General features: G+C 40.0%; 1 protein-coding gene across 5 annotated transcripts; it reads left to right on the top strand.

Annotated features, from left to right (window-relative positions):
• The first annotated feature begins 895 nt into the window (after positions 1 to 895).
• LOC142933256 (uncharacterized) lies at positions 896 to 14,135 on the top strand. 5 transcript variants are annotated; one of them, XM_076077408.1, is made up of 10 exons: positions 1,147 to 1,266; positions 3,199 to 3,314; positions 3,633 to 7,717; positions 7,840 to 8,395; positions 9,616 to 9,675; positions 10,123 to 10,771; positions 11,411 to 11,478; positions 11,592 to 11,688; positions 11,795 to 11,913; positions 12,927 to 14,135. In XM_076077408.1, exons 3-10 carry the CDS (start codon positions 7,551 to 7,553, stop codon positions 13,455 to 13,457), a joined length of 2,247 nt encoding a protein of 748 aa, XP_075933523.1. In that variant the 5' UTR covers positions 1,147 to 1,266; positions 3,199 to 3,314; positions 3,633 to 7,550; the 3' UTR covers positions 13,458 to 14,135. The 5 variants fall into 5 exon arrangements, with proteins under 5 accessions (XP_075933520.1, XP_075933519.1, XP_075933521.1 ...); XM_076077405.1 differs by lacking the exon at positions 3,199 to 3,314 and having other exon boundaries at positions 896 to 1,266; positions 7,572 to 7,717; positions 12,930 to 14,135; XM_076077404.1 differs by lacking the exon at positions 3,199 to 3,314 and having other exon boundaries at positions 896 to 1,266; positions 7,572 to 7,717.
• The last annotated feature ends 2,739 nt before the right edge of the window (positions 14,136 to 16,874 follow it).

The raw sequence follows: 16,874 nt of genomic DNA, 5'->3' as shown, positions 1-16,874 counted from the left end.
TTGTCCAAGGACATTTGAAATAATATATTATGCCGTAAATATTATACAAATTAATTTTCCCCGGGATCTGAATTAATCTTTTAGATTATTAAAAGCAGTTTCAATATATAATAGAACACAGCTGTATTTACACTCGCGCTGAGGCGTTTATACTCTATGTATGCCCTGCATTATTCTCCGAAACGCCAGAGGGCGTACATACAAAATGAATTGTAAAGAATATAAAAAACATCGAGTGCAACTCAATAGATATACCAAATTGGGCCTAATCCCAATCTCCACACTCACGGACTCGCAGATTTTGAGGCGCGCTACCGCAAAATCTTTGAGGGTTTAGTTCTGTCCCACTGTCAAATTGAGTGTTTGAGGGCTCTCTGGCAGACATTTTGAGCCCTTTATGAACCCTTTCCGTAAATCTGCATTTCTGCAGACTTTGCCCAAGGGAATTACGAACAATTCATAGCAATGTGCCGTTAAACACGGGGTACCAAGTGGAAGCAGGAGACATACAAAAAGGTAAACAAAGGACAGCAGCGGTGTGTTCAGCCTGTCGTATTAAGTTTACTCAGAAACATTAAAGATGGAACAAAAACACATGAAAGCTGAAGAATGGAAGCAGAGACTATAACAGATGTATTCATCAAACATTTAATTTGGTCATTGAAGCTGTTTTGACAAAAATCGAGTAAATAGATTATTTGAAATTATCTCATCTTGTGAAGAAAAAGCCTGGAATATGTTCAAATCAGGTAGTAAAAATATATATAATAAACACAATTGTACATCATATTTTTTGTCGTTGGTCACGATAACGTCACTTTCGGGGGGCAGAGGGATTGGGCATTTTAGACCTTCTGAATTGATAACTCCGGAAGTTGTCATGTGTTACTGTTATATTTCCGGTGGCAGCCACAGTCGGCGCTGATCGTGGAACCAAACCTGAACCAGACCCGAAACTGTGTGCAAAGAAATAGCACATTTGACAGGATACCGTTTTCGCTTCAATTTTGTTTCTTTGGTCTGCGAGACAGGACATTGCATGTCCTCGTCAACACGAACATGTACTGCCCAGGAAACGCTACACCTGGTCACGGACCTCCGCCGTTCGGACCTCAACCACCCCATGGCCCTCCGTTCAGACCCCGAGGGCCCTGTGGTGTTCCTCCTCCGGGACATTTGCCACCTGCACCTTGCGGACCATTTTCGGCCTCAGCACCGGAGAGCCATTTTCTCCACAACAGGCTACCGAGAGAGCATTTCATCAGTGTACGTACCCAACAGGCTAATAACGCTAGCTCAGTTAGCTAGCTACATAATAGTTATGCTAGCACATAGACCACCATGAGAAGCAGCTACAAATGTATGTATCTGACTTTGTATAATAATAAGTAGGGCCACCTGAGTACATAGCATGATATCTTCTTGTGTAAATGTATCGTCCCAAACGGGTTCCCTACCATGTCTCACATTTTAGGGACAAATATGAGGCGAGTCAAATGACCCGCGAAGGTAACTGAAATCTTGTTTTACTGTCCTCGTGTCTTAATATAAAGTTATGGTATTTACCCTTAAAGCGTTGCCAACACATGCCTAATAATACGCCGATCTAATACATATCTAAGTTAAACATTCCAAGCGTTATGTCTGGTATCTTCAGATGTTGGTATAAGACACTTACAAAGCTGGTAGCCTATGTCTGAACTCAAGCCTTCTACTGTAATTACACTAGTGCAGGGTACTGATGACCACAGCATATACTTCAGAAGCTGCATGTCCACAGAGGATATGGTGCTGGAACAGGCGCAAGAAGACGGCTTTAGTTTAGCCCTATACTGTACATTTCTGCTTCCGATCAGTCTCTACCTAGGCAGAGGTGGGGTAACCTCTGGCATTATACTGGGTAGAAGATCATTCCTGACATTACAATATGCAGGCAAAAGAAAAATCAGCTAGTCAGTAAAATCTTGCATCAGGTTTCATTATTGCTCATGAAACCTGTAATACAAGAAAGGGATCATGTGACCTACAAAGTTGTCATCACAAAAGTACCCTAAAGGCTGTGTTTGGTTTTGTGGCTCAGTGATTATGTTAGTAGCTGTTCTTGTGACCCTACTTTTTTTAAACACAGAACAGCTTTATGTTGGAAGTGTTTTACATAGTTAGATGTTATGGTTGTAATAAGGTAACATGTTTGATTTATTGGCATATGCTCCATCTGAATTACTGTTTGGTCAATCTGAAAGTAGTGAAAAGCTCCTCTATGACATTTGGATTAAATCATGTGGGCATATGATTTGTTTGGGACTTTCTGAGCATACTTTTCGACCATACCCTCTCTAAATGCCATAACTACATTCAAGGGCAAAGAGCCCACTTCTATGTGACTCACTTCAAGATTTCTCATCATGGCAGAATGCAGTTTAGAACATTAGGACATAATAAAATAATGCAGAGAGCCCATGATTAATGACACAAAATACAATCTAACCAACTCAACCTTGTATGATAAGAGTGGCTGAAAGTGTCATGCTATAAGTAACACAGTAGAGCTCTGCAGCGATGGCGTCATTTTGTAGGACAACTACGGAAGTTAGCGCCACACTGGTTCCCTCGACAAAAAGCCAATGGGATTTTTCCTATGGCTTTTCGGATTAGTGCAGAAAAAAAATGTATGATACTTACACGTTTACTTAAACTCCATTTTTATGATTTTTAAGTGTGACTAGTCAGCAGAAGTTAAAAGCTAATGGTAAGCTATAAATTAGCTAGCCTACACCACGAAGCTAAAGTGTTCAAGTGATTACGTTTGGTAGTCTCATTTAGCCACTTGTTAGTCTCCTTAAGCTTCAAAATTCACAAGTGGGCAATTTTTCTGATGCATTTTTTAACTTAAAACAAAATGTTAAAATCTCTCAAGCTTGTTTTAACCACAGACCTTATTTCAGGCATCTCACCAAAAACCCATTCAAAAAACCCATTGACTTTGTGACGAGGGAACCATAAGTGTAAAAATGATTACTCATTTTCGTGTTATAGGACTTATTCCTGCAGCACTGTATAGCTACTTACAAAGCGTACATTTAAAACTGTAGCTATAAAGCTCAATAGTGTTGGCAGCAGCCACAACTGAATTTTGGTCCACACACCATTTCTTATGCATCTTGGATGCTCTCTATGGACTTCCAAATTTTCTGACAGGTCATTTCAATGGCATGATGACACAGTGCGGTCAACTTTGCCACAGTCAGGATCAGCCACTTCCATTGGCTACAGTGGACCTGGCAGTACCATAAACCTGGTTTACATTGAAATGGGTAAGTCGGCTGATTTTTGTTCCTTTTTTATAGAAAAATAGACTAGGTTGTTTGCGAGCCGTGCTTTTTCCTAGCCAGATATTATATAGGTTTAAACATCGATGCAACACTAGGACTTTAGACTCTAGACTAAAGAGCAATTTTAATTTGAGTGGTTATAACTTTTTTAATATGACTATTATAACATTAAGTTGACTCTTATATTTTCTGTCACTTATGTCCTAAAAATTATTATATTGTGATACATGTATATTTGTATCAGTCTTATATGTGATCAATAATCTGTATGTCCTTTACATTGATTCCCATATTTTGCAGTCAAAAATATAAAGGAATCGAGGATTGGCAGAGCCATTGGACCTGGTAGAAAAGTGCATCATTGGTCAATAGCTGGAAAAGAAGAAGAAAATACACTACTGCTTTACTGTGATTTGGAATGTACCTCATTTGTACTTTCGATGAAAGCATGTGCCAAATGAGTTAAACTGCTACATTAACATTCAGGTATCATCGAAAGTTTCATCAAAAGGAAATACTACAAGTGAAGGTATTCAAAATGATGCGGTTCTTGTGTAAGCTTACCTAAAGGGATACTATGCTGGAATTGTTTGCTCCTCTCCCTGACTCAGCAACACCAGAAGTGCGCATCCCCCACTGTGGTGGCCAGAACACAGCCCAGTGTACCACCTGCACACCACATGCTGCAGCCAATCCCTAAGTCATTCTTGTTTTGGAACATGCTTTGTCTCCTTGGCATTTCGCCTTGCTATAGTAAAAAAAAGTTTTGAAGCTGTGTCCACAATTTTCGTAACTTCCGCTTGGATGCGTGCATGTGTGGGGGGCAGGGTCTCTGCCGATACACACCGCCATACACTTTTAGTGGGCCATAATTGAGAGGGATTACTTATGTATGAGTCTATACATTGTTCTTTAGGAAAATCCTGCATTGTAGCCAGTAACATGGCCTTTTACTAGCAGTAGAAGTTATTGAAGAGAGGGGCAAAAACCCTTTCTGAGCTAGTGAGCTTGCTAACTTTCTCTCAATAAGCTACAATAGCTGAGTGGACTCTCCAGCTCTCCTTTCCCTCAAAGGTGGTCGTGTCTAGATGGTAACCCTCGATGGTTGAGGCTAGGCATCAACCTCGGATGGTTATGGTTGGGGAAAGGTCGTCGGGCGGCTAGTCTTGTGAGAGTTTTCGCAAATATAGGTGAACAATTTAGACAAGGCCCTCAAAGGTCAGCACTGTCAAGACAACTTGGTTTTGGTCAATGTAGCAAGTTTCTATCAGATTTCACCAAAGTTTGACTCAATGTGAACAAAATCCCACCATTTTACATTGTTGTGTGACCTTGCCTGAAAGATGGTGATCTGTCAGTCCTTTGTTCCAACACTTGGTCCAGAGTGAAATATTTGGGCAACTACTGGCTGGATGGACGGACGGACATCCTTTCAGCACCGGGCCACTAGTGTGGCTGAAATATTGATGTCTTGTTTTAATATCAACTTCAACTGAAGTCAGTTATCAAGTAGAATTAGAGATATAAAGATCAAAGCACGGTATGAAATGTTGATCAAATACATTTAGAGACAGTAACTGCAGATGAAATCATTTTACCACTTGACACTTCCATATGTCTTGTATACTTTATATGGATTGTATAATTTATTTCATTTACGCTGTGTATCAACCTTTTGATAATGTCTTTTTGTTACCATGTTTTGTTCACAAAGGGAATTCAACAGTGTTTGTACAAAATATATCAGAAAGTTGTAACGGAGACCTGTTTGCTGTCTTTCTTTAAGCTGGTTAATTTTGCTTTTGTCTGGTCCCATGGTCTCAGCACGGGCAACATGCTACACATTGTACTACTACTACCATTCTACAACACTTACAATAGGCTATAGTGTACTATAAATTACAAGTATCCCTTATGCTATGATATTGAAAATACAAAATAAGGGCAATAATTAAAAAACGTGGATTAGAGGGAGTGTTGCAATTAGTTCCACTTTGGCTATATGCCAACGTAAATGGCGATTGCTTTAGTAATTGTTTTGTCTCAATCTGCTTTTGGCTGCTTGAAAGCAGTGCGGTTAGGAGTTTCCCCGTCCCACATCTGGGTGATGCATTAGCATGTTCGCTGTGTTTCCATTCTCATACCAAACAACCGTGGAGCAACGCCGACACACTGTCCTTGTCTTCTAGTTCTGAATTTTATCGGATCAAACGTGACCCCAAGTCTCAAGGATTTATCACTTTGCTTACAATTTATGTACTGGGGTTAAAGATAATATACACCTTATACCATTAACAAAATGGGACACCAAACTATTTATTTTTTAATTATTAAGAACCTGTTATTTAAATGTCTATTGCCTGAAAATAGGACAACTGATTATAAGGCAACCCTCACTTTACCAACAAATCCTGTTGGAAAACTTTACCTGAGATTCTGACAAAGTCCTGATCCTTGAAGCTTCTTCTCCTGTAAAGGTGTAGCATGAGCTAGTCCAGTGGTTCTCAAACTTTTTCTGTAGCGCCCCACTTTGGAGGAAGAAAAATGTTCATGCCCCACCGCCCCAACAAAATGGTCTATGTTGAATTTTTATTGAAATAACATTTTGTGACTCCTCTGTCTGTGCTTTTTCAAATAATAGAATAAAGAAAATTGCAATCACCTTTAAGTAAACCAGATTGCTCCATCAGACAAAAACTAATAAAATGTGCAATCACTTTGTTAGAACAATGCAAATAAAGTTATATCTGTGCAAAAAAGAACTACAATTTGGCAAAAAATAGCTTATTGCAATTGGCTGCAATTAACCTGTTTTGCACTAAACATCTTTTCAAGATAACAATAAAGTGCAACCTGTGAAAAACTAAACAAAACAAGTTCAAATATTTGGCTATAAAGAGTTTTACACTGCATTTTGCTTGCGGTATTCATCAAGTTTCCTCTGAAAGAACTCCAGTGGCTTATTGACGTGAGTGGGCTGTAATGTCTCCAAGTGTCTTTTTAATTTGTTGGGTTTCATACTATCCGCAGCTAGAGTTTTCAGACATAAAACACAGACTGGTCTCTCCTCATCTCCTACCGCGTTCACTGTGAAACCCAGAGCAAGATAGGCGTCATCATATTTTCTTCTTGGCTGCTTGCTGTTCGTCTCGGATGCATCGCTTGCGGTTGCTTTTCTGTTCCCGCCTGCCAAATGTCTCTTCATTTTGAACACTAAGCCACACATGTGAGTCGCCAAGGATCATGGCCGTCGCGCATGCGCAAGCGTAACCTGTTAACGGCGTAACGTAAACATTTTCACGAAAGTACAGGCATTTCGCCATGTATTTATTAATTACTTAAAAAAAAAAAAAATAGTCTGCATTTCCCCCTGCGCCCCACCTGTAATACCACCGCGCCCCACTAGAGGGGCACGCCCCACAGTTTGAGAACCACTGAGCTAGTCCATTAAAGCAGGACACACATCCCACATTTGTTTATTAGTCGCATACTCGCACTCTGTCCTGTCGGACACTCTGAAGCCGTCGGACCGATTTTCTGTGGCTCTTCGCATTTTCCAGACTTTTTGAGCTCCTTATCGAGATATCCTGTGATGGAAATTGTAACAGTAATTATTGGCTGCTTAGCAGATGATTCATGCCCTGATCCTGCTTTTGTTTCTTTGTAATCTCTTCCAAAAATCTCTTGAATAACCCAATACAATGTCATATTTTTTTTTTTAAATAAGAGTTTATTTAAGATTATTTACAGATTTCCCACATTCAAACATAAAAAAGTAAACCAGTTTTCCTGGTTTGAAGTAATACTGTCAAGTTTGCAGTTTATTTCTTTGTAGATCAATAAACTGCAAACTTGACAGTATTACTTGGTCATGTAGGTCAGCATAAAAGCAGTGATCCTCATGTCCAGATTATTCCGTAGTCTACACTAAACTCGATTGTTGCTGATCATTAGGAAATGCCTATTTCATTTCAGGTGTTCACCAGTGTTAATTATTTCAGGTGCTGTTGATTTTCTGTCTGTTGAGCATGTCATTTGCTGATCTCCCAGGGAAATTGTAAAAATCGTACTGTACACTGTAATAACCACAGATCCAAACAGTTTTTAGTGTACACTTTCTACTTAAAGATATGTACATGTACAACTGTCCGTTTTCTATTTATTTTTTACAAATTATATATATTCTTTTACAAATTATTTATAATTTGTCGTTATAACATGAATTCTGAAAACTCTCAGCCCCACTGTAGCAGCTTCTCCATAGATCGTAGTACAGTGAATGCTTTGGGAGGCAGCCAGCAGATCGTCCCTCCTGTACAACCACATCACGTTCAAGTCCCACAGTGGAATCCCACTCCTGTGGAACATCACCCTCCAGACAGCAGGTATATGTGTGCTACGGTTGATTACATATTTTGTGTAAGTCTAAGCAGGAACAGCTGCAATAATGTTTTAATGTATATTTTGAGTTTGCTGTCATTTGAAGCACATGCATGCTGCTTTTCAGTGAGCGGGCTGGTGAGGAATTCCTGAGATGCATCGCAGCCAACAAGCCTCTCCCAGACTATCTCAAAGGGAACATGGCATACAACCTGGCTGACGCATTTAAGTCGGCTAATATCCTGAAAGACATCCTTAAATCGGACCCCAACTTCCAGAAGCATGCGACCAGGAGCAAAAGCCGTAGTCGAAGCCGCGGCAAATCTCGAGCAAAGAGTCGTGCACGAAGCAAAAGCCGAGGTAGAGCAAGGAGCAAAAGCCGTGTGCGGGGCAAGAGCAGGGCGAGAAGCAAGAGCAGGGCTCGCAGTAGGAGCCAGAGCCGAAGCAAGAAGAAGAGTCATGTGCGGAGCAAGAGCCGGGTCAGGAGGCCCAGGTCACGAAGTAGCAGTGGTGAAAAGAGCCATGGCAAAGAGGCAAAGAGAAAGAGGAGCCACAGCGGTAGTGTTGTCAGCAATCATAATCTGACAGGGAATAGCCTGTTGGAAGGACTGAAGCTGGTCATGAACAGCAAAGAGCTGGAAGAGCGGTTGCCCACCCTCAAAGATGCCATCCTCACTATTCAGGTAGAGCTCATCTTTCATTCTCCAAAATGTCTTGTTTCAGTCGGTTATCCTAAAACTATGGTTCAGGACCACTAGCATGTATAAGCCATACACAAAAATATATATAGTGTTTCTATTAAGATAATATATCGGTACAAGATGGATTCTTTATTTACCTTTTCCAAGGACTTTATTGCTACATTAAATTAACTCGAGACCTCCTTGATGTAACTTGATTACATAGATCAAAAACCTGCTGACTTCCAAAGATCAATACTGTTTTTAATGGCTGGGTGTTGACATACCGTTCGGTATACCGCGCATCACTACATGTAACTCTGCAACCTCCATTAACTTAAGCTGTTAGCATCATTATTTAGCCAAGCAGGACTGTGCTGCCCACCGGCGGCTAATTGCCAACGTTAACTGACTTCTTACAATTTCAACATTGATATATTGTAATGTAGCATTATCAGGGGAAAAGGGTGCATCCCCTGGACACGTCGGTAGAGTTTACTGCGTCCTTTCAGTTTTAAGGTGCTGTTAGTCTGGTGCAGTACCTTCGGTGACCGTACTGAAGAAAAGCAAGTGGTCACATTTTCAGAATATCACTTGGTACCAAAGTATGGGTTTTCGTGACATCCCTAGTTGTCTGCATCAACAGCTGCAGCAGAAATCAGCCTCTTAAACGTCTCAACCAATACCTATATCAATAGTCATGAAGGATATACTTTTAACCATTTATGATTAATTGTGAGAGCAGTATGTTGCTCGTCCACATGCACACATGTTTAAGTTGAGTGTGATTTATAAATGGAAATGTTTTTGTTGTAGGCTCCAGATTTTTAGGTAGAGGACCAAATATTTTATCACCCCAAAAAAGTGTTTATTTTGTAAGTGATTATAAAATCTTATAAATTCCTCTAATATAAGTTGTTTGTAGAAAAATTGGATCCTCCCAGTGGAGATGATTGCCTACTGTGCTGTACTGCACTGCACAAGAGGAGGGCGCCAACATTACATATATTCTTATTTTACACAAAGTGGTTCTAACTGCTTTCTGGATTACTCAAATGCAGAAATGACTATAAAACTCTTCAAATGTTTTGATACCAGATGGTGTGCCAGCTACTTAAGGCCAGTTTTGCTTGTTTGCTTTTCAGTGTAGTTGATAAACTGAGTGTTGGCATCAGTGTCTCTGAATGTTGAAGCCATATAACATATTTGAATTTTGCTAGTAGTATGATGCTCCTCCCCCACCTCCACTTGAACATCAAACATTTCTGGCTTCCGGGAAAAAGGTATCAGTAATTATTCTGTAATGAAATAATGAGCTTCTTTATTAGTAATTATTGCATAAGGAAGGACAACGGTTTTGTCAACTGAAACTACGTTTGTTGTATGTGTATCACACTAGAAACATAGATCTTGAGAGCACCTTATCCAATAGTTCAAGTATTTAATTTCAGTCAGCTATCAGAAACCTCATGCCAATACTCGATACAATACTTCAAATTGCAGTTAGTGTGTGTTTTTTTTCATGCGTCTCCTGAGTTCGAGATTAGACTAGAGCTGACCTGCAGAGACTTAAATACATGGGGGAACACTGGCAGTTAAAACTCTGCGTGGATAGACTTGAGTGTACCACTTTATATCCCATAGCATTGAATTTGTAGCTAGGCAAGATAAGAAAGTGATGAGATACCACCTGTTAACTGTATGTCATTGTTGTGATCTCTTCTGTACAGGCCTCAGATGAAAGCAAAAAAGTGGAGTGTGTGCCTAACGAGCACAGCCATCAGCAGCATAACAGTAATGAGAACTCAACATCGTTGGAAAATGACAATATGCTCCTTCCCCATGACAGAGTAGGCAGTGACTTCTCTTGGCTCCAGGTGCGGAGTCAGGAGGACTCTGCAGTCCTGAAAGCGCATGAGCTTGAAGATGAAGAGTCGTTTTTGTATGGGAATGAAGACACTGGAGGAAAACAGGCCAAAAAATCCTCCACCGCACTCTTTGCATCATTTCCCCAGATTGGAGAACATGCCAAACTACAGGAAATGGCTAGTTCAGGCAGTCAGCATCATCAGAACAAGTCCATATTCAGCAGCTTCGGGGATCTCTTTGATCTGAAGCAGCCCCTTCAAATGAATTCCTCAAGTGTAGCCTCTGCCGATCTGGACAGCAGTGAGTTTGAGAAGATCAGGAACATATTAAAAAGTCTGGGCACAGCAGACGTCAGCGATATCATGGTTAAGATGCAGGGGCAAAGGGAGGGGAAGCAGCCGCCTCCTGCAGTTCCTGCTTCAGACCAAACAGCAGCAGGCTTAGTATTGCCAGCACTGAGAAACCCCAATGTACGGCACGCTCTGGAGTCTTTACAGTCACTGATCAAAGGTCAGTCAACTACAGCTTTTTATATTTTCTAACCATGCCTTCACAATGCAATCAACTTTTTTTTTACTAGTTTTATTATTTTGATTGACTTTTGGTTGTGCCAAAAGATTGAACTGCGTCTGTAAAAGTTGCAATAGACTACTGCTTTAACTTATCATTATGAAGTAAATGTTGATTACACAACCTAATCTATAGAATATTGACACCACCAGCGCTTAGATTGGTTCCCTGTACAATCCTCCGGTGAAATGAAGGCTTCATTTATGGCACAAAGAAGGTGCATCAACCATGGCGCCACCAAAACAGGAAGAGGATAGCGCTTTTGTTTCCCCTGAAAGCTATCGGTAGCTATCCTCAGCTACCAGAGAGTATCATTGGAAGTCCTTTGCAGTTACTATCCCCAGTAGCGGAAATGGCAGACAGTGGAATATCTCATTCTGACTAATGTCTTGTAGAGATTTTGGATCTGTTTTTCTCCAGTTATCATGAATGAGATTTTAGTGACAGCTGAACTTAGAGGTGTACCCAATGAGTTGGAAACTGATGCCATCTGCCTTGAGGATTTATCTTCTCTGTCTTTACCGTTTCATGCTTTTGATATAAAATACAGAATCATGTTGTTGTTGTTTCTTCCTCAAGCGACAAAGGAGAAGCGTGAAAAAAGCGATGGCAGTGGCACATCTCAGACATCCGCGGATAAAAACAAGGTAATGGATTTCCAAGCTGTGTCACTGGCTACTCAACATCTGAGTGATAAAGTTGAAATCATTACAGAATGGTGAAAGCCTTTCATTTTCAAATAGTTTCTTGTGTTACCCAGGCAGGTGACGATGAGGAAGGGAAGACCGAAAAACAAGCCAGAATAAGTAAAATGGAATCCTTGATGAAAGAACTGGATGGATTGTTGAAACAGGATGGTAAAACTGTTTCTCTAATGACAATCCTATGCTTCCTGTTGTCTTTAGTGTCTTCCACACTCTAAAATACTCCATGTGCTTCACTGCCTTTCTTGTCCTTTTGCAGGGTTCAGTTTTCTGAGTCCAGTAATTGGGTTTTACTGCCAGAAATGTGAGGAGTTCATTGGAGATTTGAATAGTGCTGAAAACCATGCAGCCATCCACAGCCATAGTAATTCAAACAGTGTAAGTATATTTCATCTTTACCTCCGTGTGGTGATATTTTTATGTCAACAAATCCCTTGAAATGTTGAAACCAAGCAGGCATGTATCTACTAACAATTATTGTGTATGAAAAGCCTGATTTCTTTTCGGTCTGTGCCATAGAGCTCAATTAAAAACACGTCAATGTTCCTTCATTACCGTAAACTTACACACTGTAGTTTATTTGGACTTAATCCCACATACAAAGTCCCGCTGCCACACATTCTCACCAGCTGAAAATAGTCCCCAACAAATGCACCATTTCCTTTCTGTGTGAGTAACGTTGACCAACTGAAAATGACTGAACTTTTTTGAAAATGAAACTGTATATGTGACCTGTTTTTTATGATTCATGCCTTGAGTAGGAACCAATAGGCTTGGGGCTAAGTGCCACAGAAAGGGTAGAGAAGTCAGAAGGTAACTTATTAATGCATTTTGGGTTTTGGTGTTTTCAAAGGATTTGTTGGCTATAAAAAAAAAAACAGCGATGGGGAAGTTCTCAGTATTCTTTAAAAACACTAGTCGGTGAAAAGTGTTTCTACGTGTTATGAATGTCCACACTGAAAGATGTTATGAAGAGGGGATAACCTGAATTCGACCTGAATTAAACTCAGTGTGGCAGCAGAAGGCAGGATAATGGCATACGGAAAGTCTTTAAGTTGGCAAACTGACTTAGTAAACAAAGCAGTATTTTTCACACCATGAGCTCCTGGTCATACCAGACACGCAATGATGCGTTTAATTACTTATAAATGTGTAAAAGGAAGATTGTGTTTGTTTTTTTATTCTCTAACTGACAGGTTTAAATCTCTGGCTTTTCTTCTACTCTCACGTCATTTTGGCCCCATCACATTTCATGAAAAGCAAAAAACGTCATACTATGGGGTTTGGTGACCACTTCTGTTTTAATGTCGCCATAAACTCTGTGATTTCTTTATCATAATTTTTGCAAAATAGCTTTTATGTATTTAAAAATTGTTTTTATGTATTTTCAGCAGAAAGTGCAGAAGGACAAGCCTGCTGGAGACAGCAAGGGACACTCGCGCCATTTTATCAACAGCACTCAGCATCCACACCCCTCAGACAGAGATCACAGGGACTACGGTCACAGCAGAGACCACAGGAATCACAGAGACCAGCAGCGGGACTGGAGGGACGAAAGAGATCACAGAAGCAAACACCACGACGACTGCAGAAGCCACAGGGCCGGGCAGGATAACGTCTCCATGAAAGAGGAGATGAGGAAGGAGAGGATGCTCATAACGGTGTCCCGTGGACTGACGCCGCCTCCAAATGTCAGGGTCAAGGAGGAGGTGAACAAGGAGCAGACTGTCGGATGCCATAGCAAAGTCAAAGTGGAAGACAAGGCCGGCAAGGAAAAAGCATCCAAGAGCAACAGAGCAACAGATGAAAGCAGTGATAGTAGTGACGACAACAAAAGAAAAACGCAGAAAGCAAAATCACCGAAAAAGAAGAAGAAGAAGAAGGAGAAGAAGAAGAAGAAGAAGAAGGAGGAGAAGTCCTAATTGTTGAATTATGCTCGTCACTTCCCATATCCACGCCCTGAGACGATGTTGGCATCTCGTTGCTGCCCAAGTTTTTCTAAACGTAACTTCTTTTTCTTGTCCCAGTTATTTTTTGTATTGGTGTGGTCAGAAGAGGGAGGTAGGCCTCAAGGAGTGATTCATCATTGTGCTTCAAGGAACGGACTGACGTGTTATGAAAGGCATTTGTCCTCAACCATAGTCAAAAGTGAAGATTGATATACATTTTATCTTTGTGCATCTGTAACAGAGATGGGTCTGACCTCTGGTCAGCCCCATGATTGGACGAGGGGCACGTTTTGAGTTCTTGGAGGTGTAACAGCCTGCTCTTGATAGAGCTGCTTCCAGTGGTTGTGCCAACTAAGGCCAAATGCATCAGAGACCGATCTCTACTCGACGCACAGAGACGAAATCGATATGAATCTCTTTTTTTTTTTTTGGCTGTGCTTACGATTTTTTACATGGCAATTGCTATGTTCATGTATGTCCTTGTATACCTCACGTCCTGGTTTCATGTTTAAATTCAATGTTTGAATTATTTTTGTATAAAACTCCATTCTCAATTATTGCTACGGTGTGAATATTTTCCAACAACATTAAAGGTTTAGAAATGTGATAAGTGTATCTGCATTTTAAACTGAAATACAAGATAACACACAAGTCTGTCTCCTGTGGCTTTGTATAGTAAAGACGTGTGTAAAATGTAATTTAAAAAAGTAAGATGGTATTGTAATTGAGTGATCAGATCTCTTTGCGTTGGCCATAATCAAAAAGTGGGCAGAATCCTTGACAGGTTGTGTGATTAAGGCAATGCTGGAGACTATGACCCCACAGAGTCCTGTCTGGTAATGCACTTTGGTTAAAGTTAGTGAAAGGTGGTAGTTTCAGTTAAATCTCATTAAACGCAACCAAGAGCTGTGAGTGCCAAAACACAAGTAGAAACAATTCTGTTGTCACTACAAGTGGACATTCTGTTGCTACATCAGATATTGTGTCAAAACATTTGACTGATATATTCAGTATCAACATTTTTGAGACTTACCAGATTCGTCAATCAACAATATTTCCTCTTTATCTTTATAGAAAATGTAATCCAGCCGGCATTAATTTTCCTTAACATATTTACTTTTGCAAGTTAGCATTCTATAAAATTCATCTCCAAGAGACAGCGTTATTCCAGCACAGTATTTCTGCAGCAGTAATAATGTCAGCCTTCCCACCTGTTTATGAGAACATCTGTACAATATAGGTCTTTTTCCCAGCAGACATCTAGACTTGTTCCTTTACTATTACCATGCTGCTTTGACAAGTCAAGATTTCTGTGAAGAGGGTCAACAGCAGATTCCTGAAACGTGAGCAGCTACATGGAATTCATTCATTTGATTATTTACACCTGTGCTTTCCATAATGGGACTCAACATGTCTACCATGAAAAGGCCTATTATCTTTTCTTGTAGAGGCCAGCTTTGTACTCGTCTATACATAAAGTGGCAAAAAGTGATGGGATTTTAGCAGCATTCTGTTGAGTATGAAGATTGTCTTTGGTCATTAGCACAGACAAAGGCTTCTGTGGCTTTGTATACTGTACTTTATCCGACTCAGTCCGACCCTTACAAAGGTAGTGGATGAAGAGAAGCTGAACATGCCTTCAGTGCCAAACCTTGCAGAATATTCTGCCATCTTTCTGTATAAAGAGAGTGGAACGTAGTTTTGTGTAAGTGAATGAACTGTCTGTGCTTAGGTAACACTTAACCCCGTTGAGTTTGCAGTGATCTCTCCTACATTGTACATTGATCTGGATCTTTGTCCTCCCTCTCTCTGTGTGTGTGAACATTTTTTGCCTATTGTGTTTGTGTAGAAGTGCAGAGAAGGTTGTGTGGCTCAGGTCCTAATTGTTTTGAGACACCTCCCATATCCATTCTTCATATATGATCACAATCGATCTATAATGATGTCATCCTGGTTGTCTACACTGTAATTTCATTTAAATTAAGTTGGTTATTCCGTGCACACGACATCTATTGCACGTCTGTGGTCGCTGAGGCTGTTGTATATACTCCAATTTAGTGATTTGTAATATTGGGCTGTATTCATAAAATTGACTTGAATTTTCCAATTTGATAACATTTTCTACACTTTAAGGTCATTTCTGATGCAAACGAGTCAGCTGGTGAGCAAACACTCACCAGCTGCCAAGGTGAGTGTCCTTCTCTTGTGTTAAAATCCAGGAAACATTATGAAACGTAAATCTTTTTTCAGCAACAGAAAAAGTATAGAATGAAAATGAAGCTCTCCTCTCTGCTGTACTGTCAGACATGTATGTCTGCTGAGGGTTGGAGCTTTATGGACACAAAATAAGAAAGGATTCCCTCAAATGTGTTTTTGTCCAGGTAACAATCATGAGTTGATGTTAATGACCTCAGAGGCCACTAGAGAGAACATACGTATCCCATAATAATGTAAATGTTAATGGGTTAAAGAAACCAGTGCTGACTTCTCATCGGCCGTTTCTAGAGGGAAACCCACAAGTTGCACAACTGAATGGTTGAGGTGAGGCCTTGAATGGTTTTGGTGTGGGTTACTATCTCCATCAGATTGTCACGCTTGGAAAACTGTCAAAATAAAATGAATTGAAAACAAACCACAGTCTCATCTTGTTCTTGCATTTATTAATGTATTTGAACTGTTATCTATATTATACATAATATTATACATAATTATATTATGTATCCGTTCATAATCAGGGCATTTAATCACAGCGGGCTTGCCTACAGTTCCAGCAAATCCAGAGGAACATTGAAATGATGTAATAGTGTGTGTCCTTGAGTACTGGTGGTTTTCACTGGAAATGATTACACATCTTCGTGTGCACTGAGTAACTCAGAGGTGAAAGAAGTATTGGTATGATACCACGCTGTTAAATAAAAGACTGTAAAAAGTAAAAGTCCTGCATTCAAAATGTTATACAAGTAAAAAGTATTCAGCAAAATGTACTTAAAGAACCAAAACTCCCTGTGAGTGTTACTAGGTGATACTACTAACTGCAGTATATATTAGTATTACTGGTGCATTAACATGTAAGCAGCATTTCAATGGAGTTGGTCAAGGTGAAGCTACTGTTTATGCCTCTGAGCAGTTTAATGTAAAAATGTATCCTATTCATATATAGTAAGATTTGTTTGTAAAGTCTTTATTTGTAAAGTAACAAATTATACATTATTACAAATGAATAAATCATAGAATGGCCCCAATAGCTGACTCAAATTTGAATTGAATTACAGTACTTGTAAATGTGTTTAGTTATTGTCCACCATTGGAGTTACTTGATTACCTTTACAGGTCAAGCGCTGTATTTTTCACCACAGAGCAGTGACACATCAACATGTCCTCCAAGCTGCC

This window comes from Anarhichas minor, unplaced genomic scaffold (assembly GCF_050575085.1).
Source record: "Anarhichas minor isolate MPS153535 unplaced genomic scaffold, ASM5057508v1 ptg000058l, whole genome shotgun sequence".
Classification (NCBI taxonomy): Eukaryota; Metazoa; Chordata; class Actinopteri; order Perciformes; family Anarhichadidae; genus Anarhichas; species Anarhichas minor.
The sequence above is the reverse complement of the archived record's forward strand: the minus strand, read 5'-3'. Positions and strand labels throughout refer to the sequence as shown.

Bases quoted from the DNA above. Each gene is read 5' to 3' on its own strand.
- LOC142933256 (XM_076077404.1), top strand. From the start codon at position 1,060: ATGTACTGCCCAGGAAACGCTACACCTGGTCACGGACCTCCGCCGTTC. The intron at 9,676-10,122 runs GTATCAGTAATT...TCTTCTGTACAG, and splicing joins TTCTGGCTTCCGGGAAAAAG to GCCTCAGATGAAAGCAAAAA. The intron at 11,914-12,926 runs GTAAGTATATTT...ATGTATTTTCAG, and splicing joins GCCATAGTAATTCAAACAGT to CAGAAAGTGCAGAAGGACAA.